General features: G+C 44.9%; 1 protein-coding gene across 1 annotated transcript in view; it reads right to left on the bottom strand.

Moving 5' to 3' along the window:
* IL13RA1 (interleukin 13 receptor subunit alpha 1) overlaps positions 1 to 17,396 on the bottom strand; it is a 64,291-nt gene extending 46,895 nt beyond the window's left edge. Inside the window, exons 1-4 of the mRNA XM_065900704.1 lie at positions 17,279 to 17,396; positions 10,626 to 10,765; positions 4,724 to 4,862; positions 2,819 to 2,939 (exon numbers count right to left, since the gene is read on the bottom strand). Coding sequence (XP_065756776.1) covers positions 2,819 to 2,939; positions 4,724 to 4,862; positions 10,626 to 10,765; positions 17,279 to 17,357 — 479 coding nt within the window. The 5' untranslated portion in view covers positions 17,358 to 17,396. The remainder of the gene's footprint in view (positions 1 to 2,818; positions 2,940 to 4,723; positions 4,863 to 10,625; positions 10,766 to 17,278) is intronic.
* Positions 17,397 to 20,048: the final 2,652 nt, after the last annotated feature.

The following is a 20,048-nucleotide window of genomic DNA, read 5'->3' as shown; positions in this document are numbered from 1 at the left end:
CGGACAAAGGATTAATCTCCAAAATATATAAATAGCTCATGCAGCTCAATAACAAAAAAACAAACAACCCAGTCCAAAAATGGGCAGAAGACCTAAATAGACATTTCTCCAAAGAAGACATGCAGATGGCCAAGAAGCACATGAAAAGCTGCTCAGCATCACTAATTATTAGAGAAATGCAAATCAAAACTACAGTGAGGTATCACCTCACACCAGTTAGAATGGGCATCATCAGAAAATCTACAAACAACAAATGCTGGAGAGGGTGTGGAGAAAAGGGAACCCTCTTGCACTGTTGGTGGGAATGTATATTGATACAGCCACTATGGAGAACAGTATGGAGGTTCCTTAAAAAACTAAAAATAGAATTACCATATGATCCAGCAATCTCACTACTGGGCATATACCCGGAGAAAACCATAATTCAAAAAGACACATGCACCCCAATGTTCACTGCAGCATTATTTACAATAGCCAGGTCATGGAAACAACCTAAATGCCCATCGACAGACGAATGGATAAAGAAGATGTGACACATATATACAATGGAATATTACTCAGCCCTAAAAAGGAATGAAATTGGGTCATTTGTTGAGACGTGGATGGATCTAGAGACTGTCATACAGAGTGAAGTAAGTCAGAAAGAGAAAAACAAATATCGTATATTAACGCATATATGTGGAACCTAGAAAAATGGTACAGATGAACTGGTTTGCAGGGCAGAAATAGAGACACAGATGTAGGGAGCAAACATTGGACACCAAGGGGAGAAAGTGGTGGGGGGTGGCGGTGGTGGTGGGATGAATTGGGTGATTGGGATTGACATGTATACACTAATATGTAGAAAATCGATGACTAATACAAACCTGCTGTATAAAAAAACAAATAAAAGTAAAATTAAAAAAAAATTCTAGGCTCTAAAGAAAGGAAATGATGAAAGATTAATTTAGAAAAGAAAGAAAATTTTAACAAATTTTGTAGATATAGTCACAAACATGAAATGTAAGTTATTTTGTGGGGAACTAAACTACTTTTTTTTTTTTTTTTTTTTTTTTTGCGGTACGCGGGCCTCTCACTGTTGCGGCCTCTCCCGTTGCGGAGCACAGGCTCCGGACGCGCAGGCCCAGCGGCCATGGCTCACGGGCCCAGCCGCTCCGCGGCACGCGGGATCCCCCCGGACCGGGGCGCGAACCCGCGTCCCCTGCATCGGCAGGCGGACCCCCAACCACCGCGCCACCGGGGAAGCCCTAAACTACTTTTTAACCCTGGGAATGATTTAAGTTTCCTTTTGAGAGGTAGATACCAATCACTCAGACATTGTTGATGGGAATGTAAAACGGTACAGCCACTCTAGAAGATAGTTTGGCAGGTTTTTTTTTTTATAAAACTAGATATGCAATTACCATATGATCCAGCAATTACACCCTAAGGCATTTATTCCAGGGAACTGAAAAGTGATGTTCACATAAAAACCTGAATATGAATATTTATAGTAGTTTTATTCATACTTGCAAAAAATTGGAAACACTCGAGACATCCTTCAATGAATTAACGGTTAAACAAACCAATACATCCATAGCATGGAACGCTACTCAGCAAGAAAAGGGAATGAACTATTGATACACACAACGGCTTGGATGGATCTCCAGGGTATTATGCAGAGGCTAAAAAAGATAAAGTCAGCCTCAGACAGTTATATGCTGTATGATTCCATTCCAGTTACATTCTTGAAATGACAGAGGTTAGAGACTTGGGGGAGAGGAGTGTGGGGAGAGGGTGTGCAGGAGGGACGTGGGTGTAGCTATAAAAGGGCAACTCAAGGGATCCTTGTGGTAATGGAGCTATTCTGTATCTACGCATATGATAAAAGTGCATAGACCTACACACACACACAAATAACTGGACGGAACACCAGTGAAATTTGAATAAGGTCAGTGGACTGTACCAATGGCAATTTTCTGGTTTTGATATTGCACTCTGGTTATACGAGATGCTACCATTGGAAGAAACTGGGTGAAGGGTAGATGAGATCTCTTTGTATATATTTTTGCAATCTAATTTTGCGGATCTATAATTTTTTTAACATTTTTGTTGGAGTATAATTGCTTTACAATGGTGTGTTAGTTTCTGCTTTACAACAAAGTGAAACAGTTATACATATACATGTTCCCATATCTCTTCCCTCTTGCGTCTCCCTCCCTCCCACCCTCCCTATCCCACCCCTCTAGGTGGTCACAAAGCAGCGAGCTGATCTCCCTGTGCTATGCGACTGCTTCCCACTAGCTATCTATTTTACATTTGGTAGTGTATATATGTCCATTTACACACTACCACTCTCTCACTTTGTCCCAGCTTACCCTTCCTCCTCCCTGTGTCCTCAAGTCCATTCTCTAGTAGGTCTGCGTCTTTATTCCCGTCTTGCCCCTAGGTTCTTCATGACCATTTTTTTTTTAGATTCCATATATATGTGTTGTTAGCATACAATGGAATACTACTGAGCCATAAGAAGAAACGAAACTGAGTTATTTGTAGTGAGGTGGATGGACCCAGAGTCTGTCATACAGAGTGAAGTAAGTCAGAAAGAGAAAAACAAATACCGTATGCTAACACGTATATATATGGAATCTGTAATTATTTTTTAAGAGTTTGTTTTTTTTTTAAATGAGACACCAAAAGCAGATGCATTTTCCATGAAGCAATGTGTAGAAAAGAATAGGCTGGTCCATTTTGGGTTTTGTTTTAACTAAGTTAGGTGCAAAGGCTCCCAACGCAATCACGGTCAGTCCCTCTCCAGGAAGTCTCCTGTGCATATACTCACCAATAGTAGAGAGTATAGTTAGTGTCAGGATTTGTATTCCTTCCAGGGAGCCAAGAGCACTTCATGTAGCTCAGGTTATACCAAATGCATTGTAGTTCAGTAACAGCGGACTCAGGATCGCCTGGAATATGCAGCCAAGAGTTTAGGACCCTTGTCTCCTTGCCCTGCGAGCTGGCCAGTCACTCTAGGGGCTGGGGGATGGCAAGCGTGCTTCCGGCTGCTTCTCCGGAAAGCTAATCCCTAACCTCTCCCTAACCATTTGACCCAGAAGGCACCCAGGCAGAAGAAAACCCAAATCTAATTTGTTCACAACTTTCTCTCCTTACTATCACTGAGGGACCCTAACTCCTGTATTTCTACCTGGAGAGAGAGTCTGAAGGTCAAACATTTCAGTCATAGGAAACGACCATGGAATTTCCCAAATGAATGTGAAAATATAAACAACCATTATATCTACCTGCCTTTTTAAAAAACAAAGCAAGTGTTCTGAGTTATAATTTACCTTGTCTTTCGAGCAATACTGACACATCTTGTTTTAACAATTAAACAAACCTTCCTCCTGAGGCAATCTGGGGAAAGGTAAGCAAAACGTAACTCTCAGTAGTTGTCTATTGGGAGTTATGGCCTTAGGAGCCCTAAAATCTTGATGATCTGAAATCTCTACCTTTATAAAGCCTTTTGAGTTAAGACATCACGTCTCTAAATTAAATGCCTATGTTTAAAATTCAAACCTGTTATCCCTCGTGCTCCTTAAAGGAGTACCACCCACCTTTTCGTCATAATACAATTTAGTTTCTTTCAGATTATTAAAGTCCTCAAGAAACGAGTATAGGGGAGGTAACTTGCTGTAAACCATGCTCCCAGCCTCCTAGCAGTACTGAATTTTATAATTTTACAAATATTACTTCATATACTTTTGATCTGTGCATACAGGTAGAGAGAACGTTCTAGAAAACAAGTCATGTAGTGTTAAGGTTTGGAGGTAGGAGATGGGACCTTGCCCAACCAAAGGGCAACATGATGTGAATAGATAATATGTATCTAGCATTTACTGTCTGCCAGGCAGTATTCTCAGCACCTCATGTGTACTGATTGATGTAATCCTTTCAACATTCCTGGGAGGTAAGTACTATCATCATCCCTTTTTACAGGTGAGGAAACTGAAGAGAGAAGGGGCTAAGTGATCTGCCTAAGGTCACACAACTAGAAGCTGGCAGAGCTGAGATTTAAACTTGGACATCTGGGCTCTGGTAGCCCTGCTCTTCCTGAGTATATGCTACTCCCTGCATGTAACATAAGAGCTGGGAACAATGATCAAGCTGACTACTTGACAGCTTTTTCTAGGGCTAGTCTTGAGTCACAGCTGGGCCAACATGCCCACTTTCCTCTTTTAACATCTTTCCCCAAATATATCCTGTATATCAATCTAATCTCTCTATATAATGAGTGAGACACTATCAATATTTTCATTTGTTTAAGGTACTGGACCTGGGACCTGAAGATCTACAGCAACTCACTCAGTTCCCTTCTTCCTCACAAAATAGATCAGGGTAATAATACATGCCTTGCTCATTTCACCGAATAAGCTTGAGAAGCTCAATTTAGGGGAGAAGCGTACGTGTGTGTGTGTGCGTGCGTGTGTGTGTGTGTGTGTGTGTCACTTTCCAAATTATTAAGTGGTCTATAACCATCAGGCATTGTCATTCAAGTTGTCTGTGAGCACCTCAAAGGCAGAGATGTCCTGACAGTTGTTGGTGTGTTGTCAGCATCTAGTACCAGTGCCTGACACTTATTAGACTCAACAAATGTTTGAAAATTAAATGAATTAATGAACACTGAACATAAGCATATGGATAATTTGGATTTATTCTCTAAATGCCAAGAGACAGTGCTTTTAGCTGTTACCTTCAGGGGGTGAGATGCACTTTTCCACCAAAATGCTAGGCTTCTCACTTTCGTTGGTGCTACACTGGGACCCCACTTGCAGACAAATCCTCTCATTCAGGGGCACTTCTTTCGAACGATAAGTTTCTGGAGCAATTTTCTAAGATAAGGAAATTTAAAAAGGCATTGCAGTAGCAAACACACAGAAATACAGCTGTGTAAAGAAAATGGAAAGTTATCAAATGGTATACAGTTCAGTGATTCTCAGCTTCGGGTGATTCTGTTCTCCCACTCCTGGGGGACACTTGTTAATGTCTAGGAACATTTTTAGTTGTCATAACTTGGGAGGGGGCTGCTACTGGCATCTACTGGGTAGAGGCCAAGGATGCTGCCAAACATCCTATAATGCACAAGACAGCCTTCCCTCCCCCAACAACAAAAAATTATCCCGCATCAAATGTCTGTAGTGCCACCATTGAGAAACCATGGTATAGATAAAAGACAGTTTCCTGCATTTTCAATGTATAAACATCATGACATTTACTACAAACCTACCATGCTAACACATATGTCTAAGAGCAATTTCAAAGGAAACACAATAAGCTTATCAAAATTCAATTCCAAGTAGATGCAGTATGACATCAAGATCAAGGTAAAAAGGACTGCTTTAAGAATCTGGCAATCCTGGTCACCTCTGAGGAGAGGAAGTAAAGAAGGGGAGCCTGAGGGCTGAGGAGACTTTTCAGGAAACACCTTTCTGCACTGTTTGACCATTTTGACTATCCCATATACACATATGAATTATAAGGGTTGATATTATATGCACTGAGTATAGCACGCTCTTATTCTAAAAGGTAGATAAGCTTTGTGGAACCACAGAAAGCCAACTTATACACAGCTTATGGATAACAATCACAAGCCTGGTTATTATGATTTAGAATAATGAGATTAAAGGCTCTTGAGGAAATTAACATTTTCCAAGGTGACAGAGTTGGGATAATTAAGAACAGAGCTGCTTTTAATCAGAGCTCCAAGGAGCTTCCTGTTTTGCAATAGTTTCTGACTCAAGTTGGAGACAGCATTTCCTTTTATATACGAGCTGATAGCCATGAAGGGAAATTTTGTCAGAGTTACCTTTATCTACCACCCTAAGGGGTACTCTGCCATTTCACATGCCTGCTGCCAACTGAGCATGAGGGCAACTGTGAGAGACTCTCAAAACCAGGCACAAGGATGTCCTCTGAGAGGTAGCCAGCAAATCATCAATTAACGAACCACAGCAAAGACATAGGGAAGAAAACAACACTTTGTACAGACCGAACAGCTCTTAGGCCCAGGCAAGAAAGCACTCTAAAAAGGAGTTAGCTGGTCAGCCCTGGAAGAAGAGAAAAAGAAATGCCTGCAAACAAAATTCTGACAGGGAGAAAAGAGAGGGTGATTCAGCTCCATGGACATTGATTATTTTTGTCCCAGCAGCAAAGTCCTGCCTACCTTCAGTGGGGCCTCCAGCTATTCTGAGTCAAGTACATTTTCACAACAAATTCCTGATTCCTTGCCAAGAAACCTACTTATCATTTGGCTTTCCATATAGTTGCTGCCTACAGGAATAGAACATACTAATTGAGCCAAGAGAAGGCTCTCGAGAATGTTTCACCATTATAGCTCTCATGGCGAAGTAAGGAAACTGGCCCTTAATTGATGAATGTGTGCTGAGGAAACAAGGATTGTTGGTAATGGTGGCAGGAAAGCGCCGAATGCAAATTTCACCAACCACACAATTTTACTAAGCAGAAGTCCCATATACCCCTGAAGGAGCCACCCTGACCCAAGAATCCTTGATAACTCTTGTGTGGAAGCTGCATTTGCCCTCTGAGGACACCCGGGGGAAAATGTACCGTCAAATGCCATAAATTAGAATCATTATGGAAAAATCCCAGTTCTCTTATATTAGATATTGTTCCAGTGAGAGGGCTGAGGAGTTTTATTACACAAGTATTTTTAATAAATGGAATTTCTTAAAGTAAAAACATACTTTAGCATCTAAATCTGAACCTTTTTTTTAAAAAAAACCTTCATTTTCAAAGTTAATCAGTTATTGATTCAGACCCTTTATCAATTTATTTATTTTGGGCTGCGCTGGGTCTTCATTGCTGCGGGCGGGCTTTCTCTAGTTGCAGCGAGTGGGGGCTACTCTTCGTTGCAGTGCACAGGCTTCTCATTGCGGTAGCTTCTCTTGTCGCGGTGCACGGGCTCTAGGCATGCGAGCTTCAGTAGTTGTGGCACGTGGGCTCAGTAGTTGTGGTTCACGGGCTTAGTTGCTCCGCGGCATGTAGGATCCTTCTGGACCAGGGCTTGAAACTGTGGCCCCTGCATTGGCAGGCGGACTCTTAACCACTGCGCCATCAGGGAAGCCCTAAACCTGAACCTTTTGTTTTGGGCATATGAATAAAAAAATAACTTAGAAAAGACATGGTAGGGGGAAAGATAAAATACTTTTAAAAAATCTCTTTCAAAGCTCAAGGCAAATAATATTAAGTTGGCATGAATAAAGTAGGAACCCCAATTGTCAATGATCGCCAAGTCAAGTGCACCTCTCTGTATCAGACAAGGAACTAAATACCTCCCAGAAGATCTTGATGAACTATGTGTGATCGCTCCCACGTGACTTTCGGCTGTGGTGACTCATTCCACTGGTAGCTGCTGTATGACATTATGTTCCATCTGTCAGAGAATCTGGGCTCCTTTGAAAATTTATCAAAAATCAAGGCCAGAGTCCTGAACCGATCCCTCCCCCTCAAGACCAAAGTTCATCTGGCTAGATCAGCTTTCCCAACTGCTAATCCTTTCTCAGAAGGAAAGGGGAGTGAGCTTCAGCTTCAGTCTCTTTGGATGCCTAGACAGAACAACATCCTTTTAATTTATTCACCTAGTAAGACTTGCTTATCTCTTGGTGATGAAAGAGATCTAAAATCTGATGCCAGATCCTTCTTCTAATTGCCAGATTACGCATTGCTAAAACAATGGTGAAGGGCAGCCACTTAAGCTAGTCTTGTATTGAATTTTTTTTTTTTTAATCATCTATGGGGCTTCCCTGGTGGCGCAGCGGTTGGGAGTCCGCCTGCCAATGCAGGGGACGCGGGTTCGTGCCCCGGTCCGGGAAGATTCCACATGCCGTGGAGCGGCTGGGCCCGTGAGCCATGGCCGCTGAGCCTGCGTGTCCGGAGCCTGTGCTCCGCAACAGGAGAGGCCACAGCAGTGAGAGGCCCGCGTACTGCAAAAAAAAAACAATCATCTATGATTCCATATCTCTCATCTTAATGGTCCTCCAATCTGAAGATTGAAAATGACCTCAAGGATTTACCTCATTTAGCAATTTGGGACTGTTAGACGGTCATAAAAGCCCTGTAACATGTACAAACTATCATAATGCCACTGCTTCAACATGCTTCAAAGCATATATACACCCCGGTGTGGTCTGATGACATTAATGCTGTGTCCAAAGGACAGGAAGAGGGAAGGAAAACCACTCCTCCCATTGATTCTGAGTCTCAGGATTGTAAACTTCAAAAAGGTCCAGACAGGAAATCCCCCATCACTGACTGGAAAGAATAATCTGTGTTTATCACAACTGCCGCATTGGCAGCCTTCAAAGCTGTCAAATGGCTGGAATAAAGGAGCGGGCCTTAGGCAGCGGCCACCCTTTATGGTCTCCATCTGGTCTCTTCAGGGGCAAAACGGAGGGACCAAGATTAAACGATAATATTAGGTTGAACCATATAATATGACCTATAAAGGCAACAATTTCATATGGTTGAATCTAACAACAGTAATAATAATAAAAGCTAACAATTATTGAACACTAACTCTGGGCCAGGTGTATCACAAACATTATCTCCTTTAACAAACACACACCATTCATATGAAGTAGGTACTTTTACTAGCCTTTCCCCCCAGCATTCTACAAACAAGGAAATGGAGGCGGAGGCTCAGGCTCAGATAGGTTAAATGACTTAGGCTCAGATAGGTTAAATGACTTGCCTAAGGCCACAAAACTTGAAAGGGAAAGAGACAAAATTTCAAACCCAATTCTATCTGATTCCACTGCCTCCTAAAGTTACTTTCAAGTCTAAATTTCTGTAACTATACTGAGGAATTAGCCCCATTTCTACACTAGCATATCAGCATGTCTACCTGACTGATCCTTGAGCACGGTTGACGGGCTAATGAATAAGGACATGTTAGAAAGATGGTGGTGACCTCTCCTAGGGGTTTCAGTTAGATACTTAGGTGACGCACTAAAGGGTCTTTCCTGGAATTTCTCAAGGCTGAACTACCAAAAGTTGCCACTAAGACTCCAACTGTCTAAGGCCCCTCCTTAGGAACAAGAGGAAGCCAACAGTGTGAAAAGGGGAACTGGTCTACCAGGCTTCTGCATTTGGAGGACCTCTTTTAAAACACAAATATTTCTGACCAGCCTCAATTCCTTATCAATCACACCTAAACTATAATTAACACCTCTGCAGGAAAGCAGGAAGGCAGATTAGCAAGTTTCCCTCTAGAGGAAGAGCCCATTCCACCCTCACTTCATTAAGTTTCCCATACATTATTTTTGGTGGACCAGCAAGCCAGAGATGTGAGTAGAGCCACACTTTACACATGAGGAAATGAAGGCTCACAGAGGTTAAGGAATTTACCCCAGGCCACTGAGCTAGCTGAATGGTGCACTAACTAGTTCTCCAGACTCTGCCTGCCACCAGACTGCTCGAACATGGTGATTCCACAGTTCACTGAGCCAAAGTACTGTCATTAGTAACAACTTCTCATTGGCCTTCTCAAAATCCAGGACAAATTCAACCCCAAACATCCTCCACCTCCCCCACCCACACACTGAAAGAAGATACAGTCATCCCTCTTACACCCGAGGGGCATTGCATTGGTTCCAGGACCCACCACGGACACCAAAATGCATGGATGCTCGAGTCTTTAATTAAAATGGTGTAGTGTTTGCATATGACCTAGGCACATCCTCTCCTATACTTTACATCATCTCTAAATTACTTATAATACCTAGTGCAACGTAAATGATATGTAAATAGTTGCCAGTACGAGGCATTCAAGTTTTCCTTTTTGGAATTTCCTGGAATTTTTTTCCCCTAATATTTTCCATCTGCAGTTGGCTGAATCCACAGATGCAGAACCCAAGGACTGTATAAAGATATAAAACAGTTTTGAACAGACGATATGATGCTTTGAGGAACCTGTCAATTAGCAGGGGCTACAAACCAATAAGGCTCAAAAGGAACTTCCATTGAATAAGACTATCATAAAGAATCCGAAATTATCCAATCTTGTTAACAAACATTCACTTAAATCGGTCACACATCCGACTGGAAAGGCTGAAAGTTTCTCTCATTTTTCCTCAAGCATCAGGGAACTGTCTGGTCAACCCCACCTGCCACTGACATCTTATTTTTTCATTTTCCATATGGCCATTTACTTTTGCATCACGTAGTTCTTGCGTATCTATCTGTGCATGTGATTAGTGAGATGGTAAATTTGAAAATTCCCTGAGGAATGGAAAGTGTTATATAAATACAAGGCTTCAGGCAGCAACACAGAAACCAATGTTAACATAATTAATTATTCACTGGGTGCCTACAGGAACCAACTTTAACATAATTATTTATTGAGTGCCTAGTATTTCCTAAAAGAGTAATAATCTCAACTGTATTTGATTGGCAAATATTTTCTAATGTTCAATTTTGTCAACAGTTGTTTCCATAATTTTCCCAGTTAAAACATTTGGACACAACTCAAAAATAAAAATCCCACTTTGAAGTAAGATTAGAATTTGGCTTATTCTTAGCTCCAACTCACAGGGTTCACTTTACCTTATCAATGCAATATGTTCCAGAAAACTTACCTTATCTTGTTTGTTGCCAAAATGACTAAAATACTTTAGACTACAATTCGGGCTGGCTCCCTCAGGAGGATTCCATGTCCATGTGACTGTGCAGAGGTTTTCAACAGACACACTCAAATTCGTCACAGGTGGCTGAGTTTCTGTTCAAATCAAGCACAAGAAATACATTTATCCACAGCAGCCAGTGTTTTCAGTGGTTAATTTAATCCATTCCTCCAAGCCCTGGAGACCAAGAATCAGGAAACTGAGTTATCAAGAGCTAACATTTATTGAGCCAGGCAGCATTCTAAGTACTCTCCACAACCTTATGAGACAGGGACTCTCAGCCTCATGTAAAGATGAGGCAGAGCTGAGATGCAAACCCAGAAAGTGTGGCTCCCAGGCCGCATTCTTTTTTTTTTTTTTTTTTTTGCGGTATGCGGGCCTCTCACTGTTGTGGCCTCTCCCGTTGCGGAGCACAGGCTCTGGACGCGCAGGCTCAGCAGCCATGGCTCACGGGCCCAGCCACTCCGCGGCATGAACCCGTGTCCCCTGCATCGGCAGGCGGACTCTCAACCACTGCACCACCAGGGAAGCCCCCCAGGCCGCATTCTTAACCACCTGCTATGGTGTGAACACAGAGGAGAGTATATTCTTAAATGTCCAAGTTTTCCTCCGGTGGGTATTTGGGGTCCCCTACACTGCGCGCCCAGGCCCACTCAATACAGACAGTTCAATCCCAGCAGTTCTGCAAGTCAGTTTAAGTGGCTCATCTTTAATCGTGCTTGCTAACGTGACCTGGCAATTGTTCTTATAACTTTTCCAAAGAAGTACTGAGAAAGAGATCTAACAACCCTGTTGCTCCCCTGAGGTCTGACACTAAACAACTGGAACTGCAGCTTTGACAAATCTGAAGAGGGATGAAAAGAGGAGAAACTGTGAACCAGTGTCTTAAAAAATGTGTTTCATTTTGAGAAAACCCACCACTGTCTCCACCAAATATTTACTGGCTCTATTATCCTGGACCCAGCTTTAGGATCGGGGATAGGAGTTTTCATGCTTCTGCCAAATGCAGGGAAGTACATATAGAGGAGGGAAAGGAAACATCATTTCAAACTTCCCTGAGGACTTCTCCTGAGGCCAAAATCGTCCCCCGGAAACTGGATGAGGGCTCCTCTGTCCTATCTTTGCAACTTTTCTCTAAGTCGAAATTTATAAAATAAAGTTTATTAAACTAATTTTAAAAACAATCCCCCCAAATTGTCTAAAGTGGCAAACTTAATCATTATTAATTACTTAAGGACTACAGTTTTATTAATTTATCAATCAGTAGTTCTATTTTATACTCTATGCCAACACTTTGGAGTGCTCTGGGCCTCTTACATAATCTGCAGTATTTATGCCATTACCTTCCTCTTTAACTGAACAAAAAACACCATTTGTCCCAAAACATCAACCCCACAGGCACTACAGAGGTGGGATTCCCCCCTAAGTCAGGTTTATACACAGCAGCCTGCACAGACCCTGAACTCTCAATATTCACTCCGCCTTTCCTAACTCGACTACCATTAGGCTTTCTGAAAGGTAGACCAAAGGCCCAACCGTGGGGAGGAGGAGGCCACAGCAGGCCAAGTCCTTGTGGAAGCACGGGGTTCCTATTGCATTGCATTAAAACCCAGCCAGTGCCAGGAGCAACAATGGCTCAGGCGACAGTGATTTTAAGTTAGGATTTTAAGTGATTACAGGAGTGTATAGCTATTCCAGTTTGGCCTTTCGAACATCACGTCAATGATATTTTTTATTTATTTATTTATGTTTACCGTACGCGGGCCTCTCACTGTTGCGGCCTCTCCCGTTGCGGAGCACAGGCTCTGGACGCGCAGGCTCAGCGGCCATGGCTCACGGGCCCAGCTGCTCCGTGGCATGTGGGATCTTCCCGGACCGGGGCACGAACCCGTGTCCCCTGCATCGGCAGGCGGACTCTCAACCACTGCGCCACCAGGGAAGCCCACGTCAATGATATTTTTGAAGGCAAATTGTTTATCAGGTATAGAGTCTCTAATGAAAACTTTGTTCCTACTGAAGATTACAATTTACTTTAGGATTATCTCCCTTAACTGTGCAGTTTCCAGAAACACACTAGAGCAAAAGTCCAGGATAGCTGGCTTAGCACTTCCTGACACTCTGCCTTCCCACAAACCTCCCACTCCCACACAAAAATTAAAGCCCTAACAATAAAAATATTACCTATTTATGGTTTGCTTAAATCATACCCCAATTTTCAAGGTAGTCTAAGACCTTTTTAAATCTATTTTTTAACCTCAGTATTTTAATAGAACAATAGCCGGCCCTATTTCCAATCTCTCAAACGGATTTCATTTTCCCCCATCTGTTCTGAAGTATCCTTTAATCAGATCTTCTAACAGGTTTGCATTTTAGGCTACTTGTGGCTATCTGCCATCCTTTTTTCCCCCCTAATGGTTCCTTCCATTTCTCTTAAGATTTTTCTACTTCCTATACTTTAAAAAGCACACACGCTCACAGAAACTCTTTTTTTAAATTTTTACTTTTTTAACATCTTTATTGGAGTATAATTGCTTTACAGCGCTGTTTTAGTTTATGCTGTATAACAAAGTGAATCAGCTATACATAAACATATATCCCCATACCTCCTCCCTCTTGCGATACAATCTCCAAATGTTTAAATATATCTGAATATATGTATGTGCGTATAATACATCCAGACACATAAATAAGTGGAGACTGTGCTTCTTGTAAAAGTCTGTAACAGCTCCTCATCTGTAAGACACAGCATTTCAGTGTAGTGTAGTGATTAAGAGCACGGACTCTGGAGCCCTACTGCCTGAGCTCATATGCCAGCTCTGCTACACACTAGCTGCCAAGTTACTTAACCTCTCTCTGCCTCGGTGTTTGCATCTATAATGTGAGGATGATAACAGTAAACTAATGAAAAAGGGTTATTATGAGGATTAAATGAGTTAATACAGATAAAAAAAAACTCAGAACAGTGCCTGGCACAGAACAAGTGCTGTGTAAATGTGCGCTGTCTGCTTTCTTTCTTTTTGAAGAGACGAAACAGTTCTAAACGGTTGCTTTGGTTTTCTCTGGAATTGATATGTGTCCGTGGCCTTAGAGACACAAGCTTCTCTCCCTGATAAGCTTTCCTTAAGCATCTAATTCTAACCATTTCTTAGGGGTTGATCACTCACCAGAAAGGGGAGTGGGAAGGAGAGAGGGACTCAAGTAGCTCCCTCAACTAAACTTCAAACCTCAAGTGAGTCTGTGTGGACATCTAGCACAAGATCCCATTCGAATTATGAATTAACGTGATCAATGCTGTTTCTAATAATAAGGCATGTTACTTAACTAAAAGTTTTTGCTCTCGTTCAATCACAGGAGCTGGCAGAAGCATGCATATTTCGGGAAAAGTCAAGGAAATCACAAGAGTTATACACGAGTCATTCATCTCCTTCCTTTACATCTACCCAGTCATCAACCTCTTTCAGAGCTTTTTGCAACACTTTTTTAAAAAATAAATTTATGTATTTATTTATTTTTGGCTGCACTGGCTCTTCATTGCTGCCTGTGGGCTTTCTCTACTTGCGGCGAGCGGGGGCTTCTCTTGTTGCGGAGCACAGGCTCTAGGCACACGGGCTTCAGTAGTTGTGGCACGTGGGCTCAGTAGTTGTGGCTCGTGGGCTCTAGAGCGCAGGCTCAGTAGTTGTGGCGCGTGGGCTTAGTTGCTCCACGGCATGTGGGATCTTCCCAGACCAGGGCTCGAACCCATGCCCCCTGCATTGGCAGGTGGATTCTTAACCACTGCGCCACCAGGGAAGTCCTGTTACACCTCTCTCAATCATCCCAATCACACTAATGCGCTCTGCTGGGCCCCGTGAGCCAGGCAGACATACAGCAGTAAGGCACGGGCCTGGACAGAAGGCGTGCACAGCACATCTTTCTAGTGGCCACCTCCAACCCTAGATCCCTGCGTCGCTTCGCACTCCAGTGATTCCCCACACTCAGTCAAGTCTCCCTGCTGGCTTCTCCTCCAGTGTCATTTCCCTCACGCTGCGTCCCACTCAGCTTCAAGGGCAAATGAAGCCCTTCTGCCGGGACTGATTTTGCCAATGCACCCTCCTGCCAAGCTGGGCTCCTCGCTGAGCACAAAAGGGCACCCTCACCCTTACCTCTGGGCCTCTGTAGCTGCTATTCCCCCCAACTGGGAATAACTTCTCCTCCACCTACTCAAATGTCACCCACCCTAAAAGTCTAGCTCAAACTTTAGCTCTTCCACGACACTCCCAGCCCTCAGTTTCCCCTCTTCTGAACGCCTACAGTACTTATTGTTTGGACTACACAGTCTGGCAATTATAAAGCAAGTCTCCAATACATGATCATTCACTTCATACCAATGGCCTGTACATACTTGCATGGGTGCCAATCAGTCCTGCCCTGCTACTCTGGGAGGGGCCCAGCTCCTCTCCCAGCCAAGGACTCCCTTCACTTCTGCAGAGAGAGGCACTGAATACAGTGGTTAGGGGCACGGCCTCTGGGACCAGGCTGCCAGGGTCGGAAGCCAAGCTCCTCCACTCTGTCACCTACGAGAGCTCTGGGCCTTGCTGTGCCTCAGCTTCCTCACATACAAAACAGGACTAATAACAGCACCTACAGGAGGGTTTTGTGTAAAAATTAAATGAAATAGTTCAAGTGGAAAACTTAGAACGCTGCCCGGCAGAGTAAACACTATATAAATGCTAGCTGTTATTAAGACATGCCACAATGTGGGCTACCAATCTAAACAGACTAAACAAAGCTGGTAACCTAATCTTTTATAGACACTCAAAAGATTAGCGCTGAAGAGCCCTTAAAACTTATGGAGTTCAACCTCCTGTCACAGATGAGAAAGCTGCTGTGCAAGGGAGGGGAAATGACAAGCCCTGACGTCCCACACCTGGGAAATGTCAGACCACTAAAACTCAAGTCCCCTGACTGGTTTTTTTCTTTCTTTTTTTTTTTTTTTTTTTACCATGCAATTCTATCAATATTTCCAATGGGAAAAAAGTTTTTCTATTTCTAAGTAACCAAGTTACTAATGAACTTCTGTGACAAAACTGATTAAGTTGGGGGTTGCCAGTATTACTAGAAGGCCAGCTGTTTGTTGTTCCAGGTGCGTGGGGGGAGGAAATCTGTGGGAGGGAGGGGGTTAGAGTAGCACTGTGAAAATCAGGAGACTAATGAGATGGGTGACCCCCTCCCTTCTTTGGACTGCAGCTGCCCCATATGTTTATGGGAATCAGATCCCCCCAAGTGAACTGGGGGCAACGATTACGCAGTATACTCTAAGGTTCTAAGCCAACCTACAGAGCCTGGCTCAGTACTAAACAAGGCAGGCACTTGAATCATTGACTGTCAAACTTCAAACCTCCCTCAAGTCTCTACTCAAATGCCACCTTTTCAGTGGAGGTCTTCCTACTCCACCCTATTTACAATGGCAAACCCCTTCCCTGTTTTGTTTTTCTCCATAGTACTTATCGCCATCCGACATACCTTATATTTTACTCCCCCCCCGCCCCCCCCCCCCGCCCCTTCCTCTGACTGCCAACAGCATATAAACTCCAAAGGGCAGGGACTTGACCTGTTTTGCTCACGGCTCCACTCTCTGCCCCTAGAACACTGCCCAGCACAGAGGAGACTGTGCATACGTTTTGTTGACTGAATCAATAGAGGCTATCGAGGTTTCCTAATCAACATTTCAACTTGAGTTTCAAAGCACAACACACTGGTTGAAAATGCAATAAACAAATTGTGGGTGTTTGTGTCAATGTGACAATAAGACCTATCGAATTTGGGGCTAGAATTTGGAGTTATACTATCGTCACCAAAAATGTCCATTAGGCTGCTCATGGCAAAAGCTGGCCGTGAGGAATTCATTAGCCCTCAACTTTTCACAGTAACTCTGGTTGATTAATTTAAATTGCCGCACCAGGGTGAGGGGTATACGAGAACTCTCTATACTATCTTTGCAACTTTTCTGTCAATCAAAAATTATTCCAAAATATAAAGGTTAATAAAGGAAAAGGCATCCACGTGGATGCTGCTCCGAGATTCCCACCGGATTTCTTGGACGCCAGAGGTGGCCGCGACGCTCACGTCCTTTTCCTACAGGGACTAGGAGCTTCAGAGGTTCCCTTCGACTCCCACCCCCTCGCTGGACCGGCCGCGCAAGAAGCCCCGGCGCGTCCCAGCTCGCCCGGACCTAGCTTGCCGTCCCCGCGGCCTCCCGGCCCCTCATCCCCTCCCGGGGGCACCGACGACATTCCGGCTCCCGACCCCGCGGCCCTCCGATGCCACGGACTCGTTTCGGCCCCGGGCCCCGGCGCTAGGCTCGGCGCTTCCCGACGACCGAGGGAAGAGCGGCGACAAGTCGTCGTCCTCCGGCCCCGCCGCCGCCCCCGCCGCCCGGGATCAGGAAAAACCCGGCCGCTCCGGTTCCCCCACCTCTAGCCGGGCTAGGGAGGAGGCGGCGGCCGCGGGCGCGGGGCGTCGTGGGGACGGCCCCCGGCGCCCACCCCCGCCGCGGCGCCCCCGGAGCGCCCCTGCTGGCCTCTCGGCCGCGACCCCCCGCCGCCCCGGGCCCCGGCGGCCGCACTCACCCGCGGGCGCGGCCACCCCGCCGCCGCCGGCGCAGAGCAGCAGCGCCCACAGCCCGCAGAGCCGCGCCGGCCGCTCCATGCAGTCCCTCGCTCGGAGCCCGGCCGGGCTGCAGCCGCTGCAGTCTCCGCCTCCTTCGCTCCCTCTCCCACTTCCCGGCTCCGCCGCCCTGGAGGCCGGGGGCCGGCGCAGACTGGAAGAGCCGCCCCGCCCACAGGCCTCAGGTAACCCCAGGCGGTCAGCTAGGGTAGAGGGGCGGGGCGCCCGCGGCTCCCGCGGCGCGACGCCTGGCCCCGCGGCAGCCGAGCCGCCACCGCGCCCCCGGAGTCCGATCGCGGGCCAGACAGAACTTCCCTGACCTTGTTGCGGCGCGGCCCCCCCGCCGCCCGGCCCGATGCGGACTGTGCAGCCTGGCTGAGCCTCGGACAGGCCCCGGGCTGTGCCTTGCCGGGCACCGGGCCCGGGCGGTCTCCGGGAAGGAGCCTTGCCCTGGGAGTCTGGAGACGAGGCTTCCAATCGTTGGCCTCTGAGTCCTTGTTTCCTAAATTCTGACCCCGGGGTTAGTAAACCCAGGCCTGACCTCACAGGGAGGACTTGGAAGACCAAGGAGGGGACTTGGCGGGAGTGTGCTTTGTCAACGGGACAAAAAGTATATTTGAAAGCTGGTGAGACATAATGTTGAGTCGAAGAAAAAAAGAAAAATTCTAAATATGAGGGACAGTGCCATACTATGTACTTCGATTTTTCAAAGCTCACAAAGAACTTTCTTCATCTTTCTTTTTGATAGATATATATTGAGAGACGGAAGGTGAGCGGGAAGGATACACATTGAATATGTTGAAAGTGGGTGACTATGAAGATTAATGACGCTGAGGGTGGAGGAAAACGGGAACCCTTTAGTTTCCTGTGCCTGCTGTAACAAATTACCACAAATTTAGTGACTTAAAACAACCCAGCTGTATTATATTAGAGTTCTGGAAGTCAGAAGTCTCCCTGGGCTAAAATCTAGGTGTAGGCTGAGCTGCGTTCCTTCTGGAGGTTCTAAGGGAGAATCTATTCCTCGCCTTTTCCAGCTTCTAGAGACTGCCTACATTCCCTGGCTCGTTCCTGTACCACTCAGACCTCTGCTTCCCTCGTCACATACTCTGACCTTCCTGCCTTCCTTTTACATTTATAAAAACCCTTGTGATTTGATTGAACCTACCAGATATAGAGAAAGAACTAGTGGTTGGGGGGGCATACAGGGGTGGGGGAGTGGGAGGTACAAACTACTGGGTGTAGATAGGCTATAAGGATGTATTCTACAACACGGGGAGTATAGCCAATATTCTGTAATAGCTGTAAACGGAGTGTAACCTTTTTAAATTGTGTACAAATTTTTAAAAATTGGGGGGTGGGGGATTTCCCTGGTGGTCCGGTGGTAAAGAGTCCGCCTTCCAGTGCAGGGGACGCAAGTTCGATCCCTGGTCGGGGAACTAAGATCCCACATGCCTGCGGGGCAACTAAGGCTGCGCGCCACAACTACTGAGTTCAAGCACCTCAACTAGAGAGAAGCCCGCGTGCGTGGCGAAGATCCCTCATGCCACAACTAAGACCTGATGCAGCCAAAAATAAATTAAAAAAAAATTTTTTTAAGGAAAAAAATAGATTTGGACCTACCAGATAATCCATGATAATCGCCCTATCTCAAAATCCTTGATTAATAACTAATAAGAACCTACTGTATAGCACAGGGAACTCTACTCAATACTCTGTAATGACCTATATGGGAAAAGAATCTTAAAAAGAGTGGATATACGTATATGTATAACTGATTCACTTTGCTGTACACCTGGAACTAACACAACATTGTAAATCAACTATACTCCAATAAAAATGAATTTTGAAAAATCCTTGATTTAATCACACCTACAACGTCACTTGTGCCATATAAGGTAACAAACATATTCACAGTTGTCTGGGATTAGGTCATGTACACCATTGGGGGGGGGATTATTCTGGCACTATCCTGCCAAAAAAGTGTCATGTCTGGATGGATGATGAGACCCACTAACTAGGGTGTATTTGAGTTGAATTAAGCCAATGGACACACCTGAAATCTTTTGCAAAAAATATAGCAATAAAATTGTGGATAATACACCTAGTCTAGACCCTACTCAAAGAGCCTGGGGATGTTTAACCTATCCGACACAAAGGCCTCACTCTCGGAATTAAGGCCCTCAAGTTCAATAAATATTACTGTCCTTCTAGAAACTGCAGTAGACACTCATTAAAAGCAGGCCCTGCCAACAAAGAGCTGCAGCCAGTGTGAGGGGCGATCATAAGGTCAAGAACAGGGAACTGTGGGACACAAAGAAGGGACAACCTATGGGAGGGCAGAGGCAGGAGAGGCTTCCAGAGGGCAGGCCTGCCCGCGCTGAATTTTGAGATATTGAGTCTTGCACTCCAAAGTTCAGAATGAATCCTTGCCTGTGTATATTACCGAACAAAATAATGTTTATGAAAACACTGTGTAAACTATTGAATCCAGCAAAACTGAGAGATTACTATTATTTCTAAGTCGCCCCGCAAATAGACTAGCCACTCTCTAACCTAAGACCTCCCCTTCCCCATCACCACACACATACACTTGTTGACATTTGCTATAAACATTATACAATAAGTTTATAATAATGTTTCCAAAATGATTATGTCATCTGCCTTTTAAGAAGTCTCCAGTTGGAACAGGAGCCCCTGGGGACTGGCTGAGTGCCATCGTGGGCACCGCCTGGC

The sequence above is a fragment of the Phocoena phocoena genome, chromosome X (genome assembly GCF_963924675.1).
Source record: "Phocoena phocoena chromosome X, mPhoPho1.1, whole genome shotgun sequence".
NCBI lineage: Eukaryota > Metazoa > Chordata > Mammalia > Artiodactyla > Phocoenidae > Phocoena > Phocoena phocoena.
This window is presented reverse-complemented; position numbering and strand designations above follow the sequence as displayed.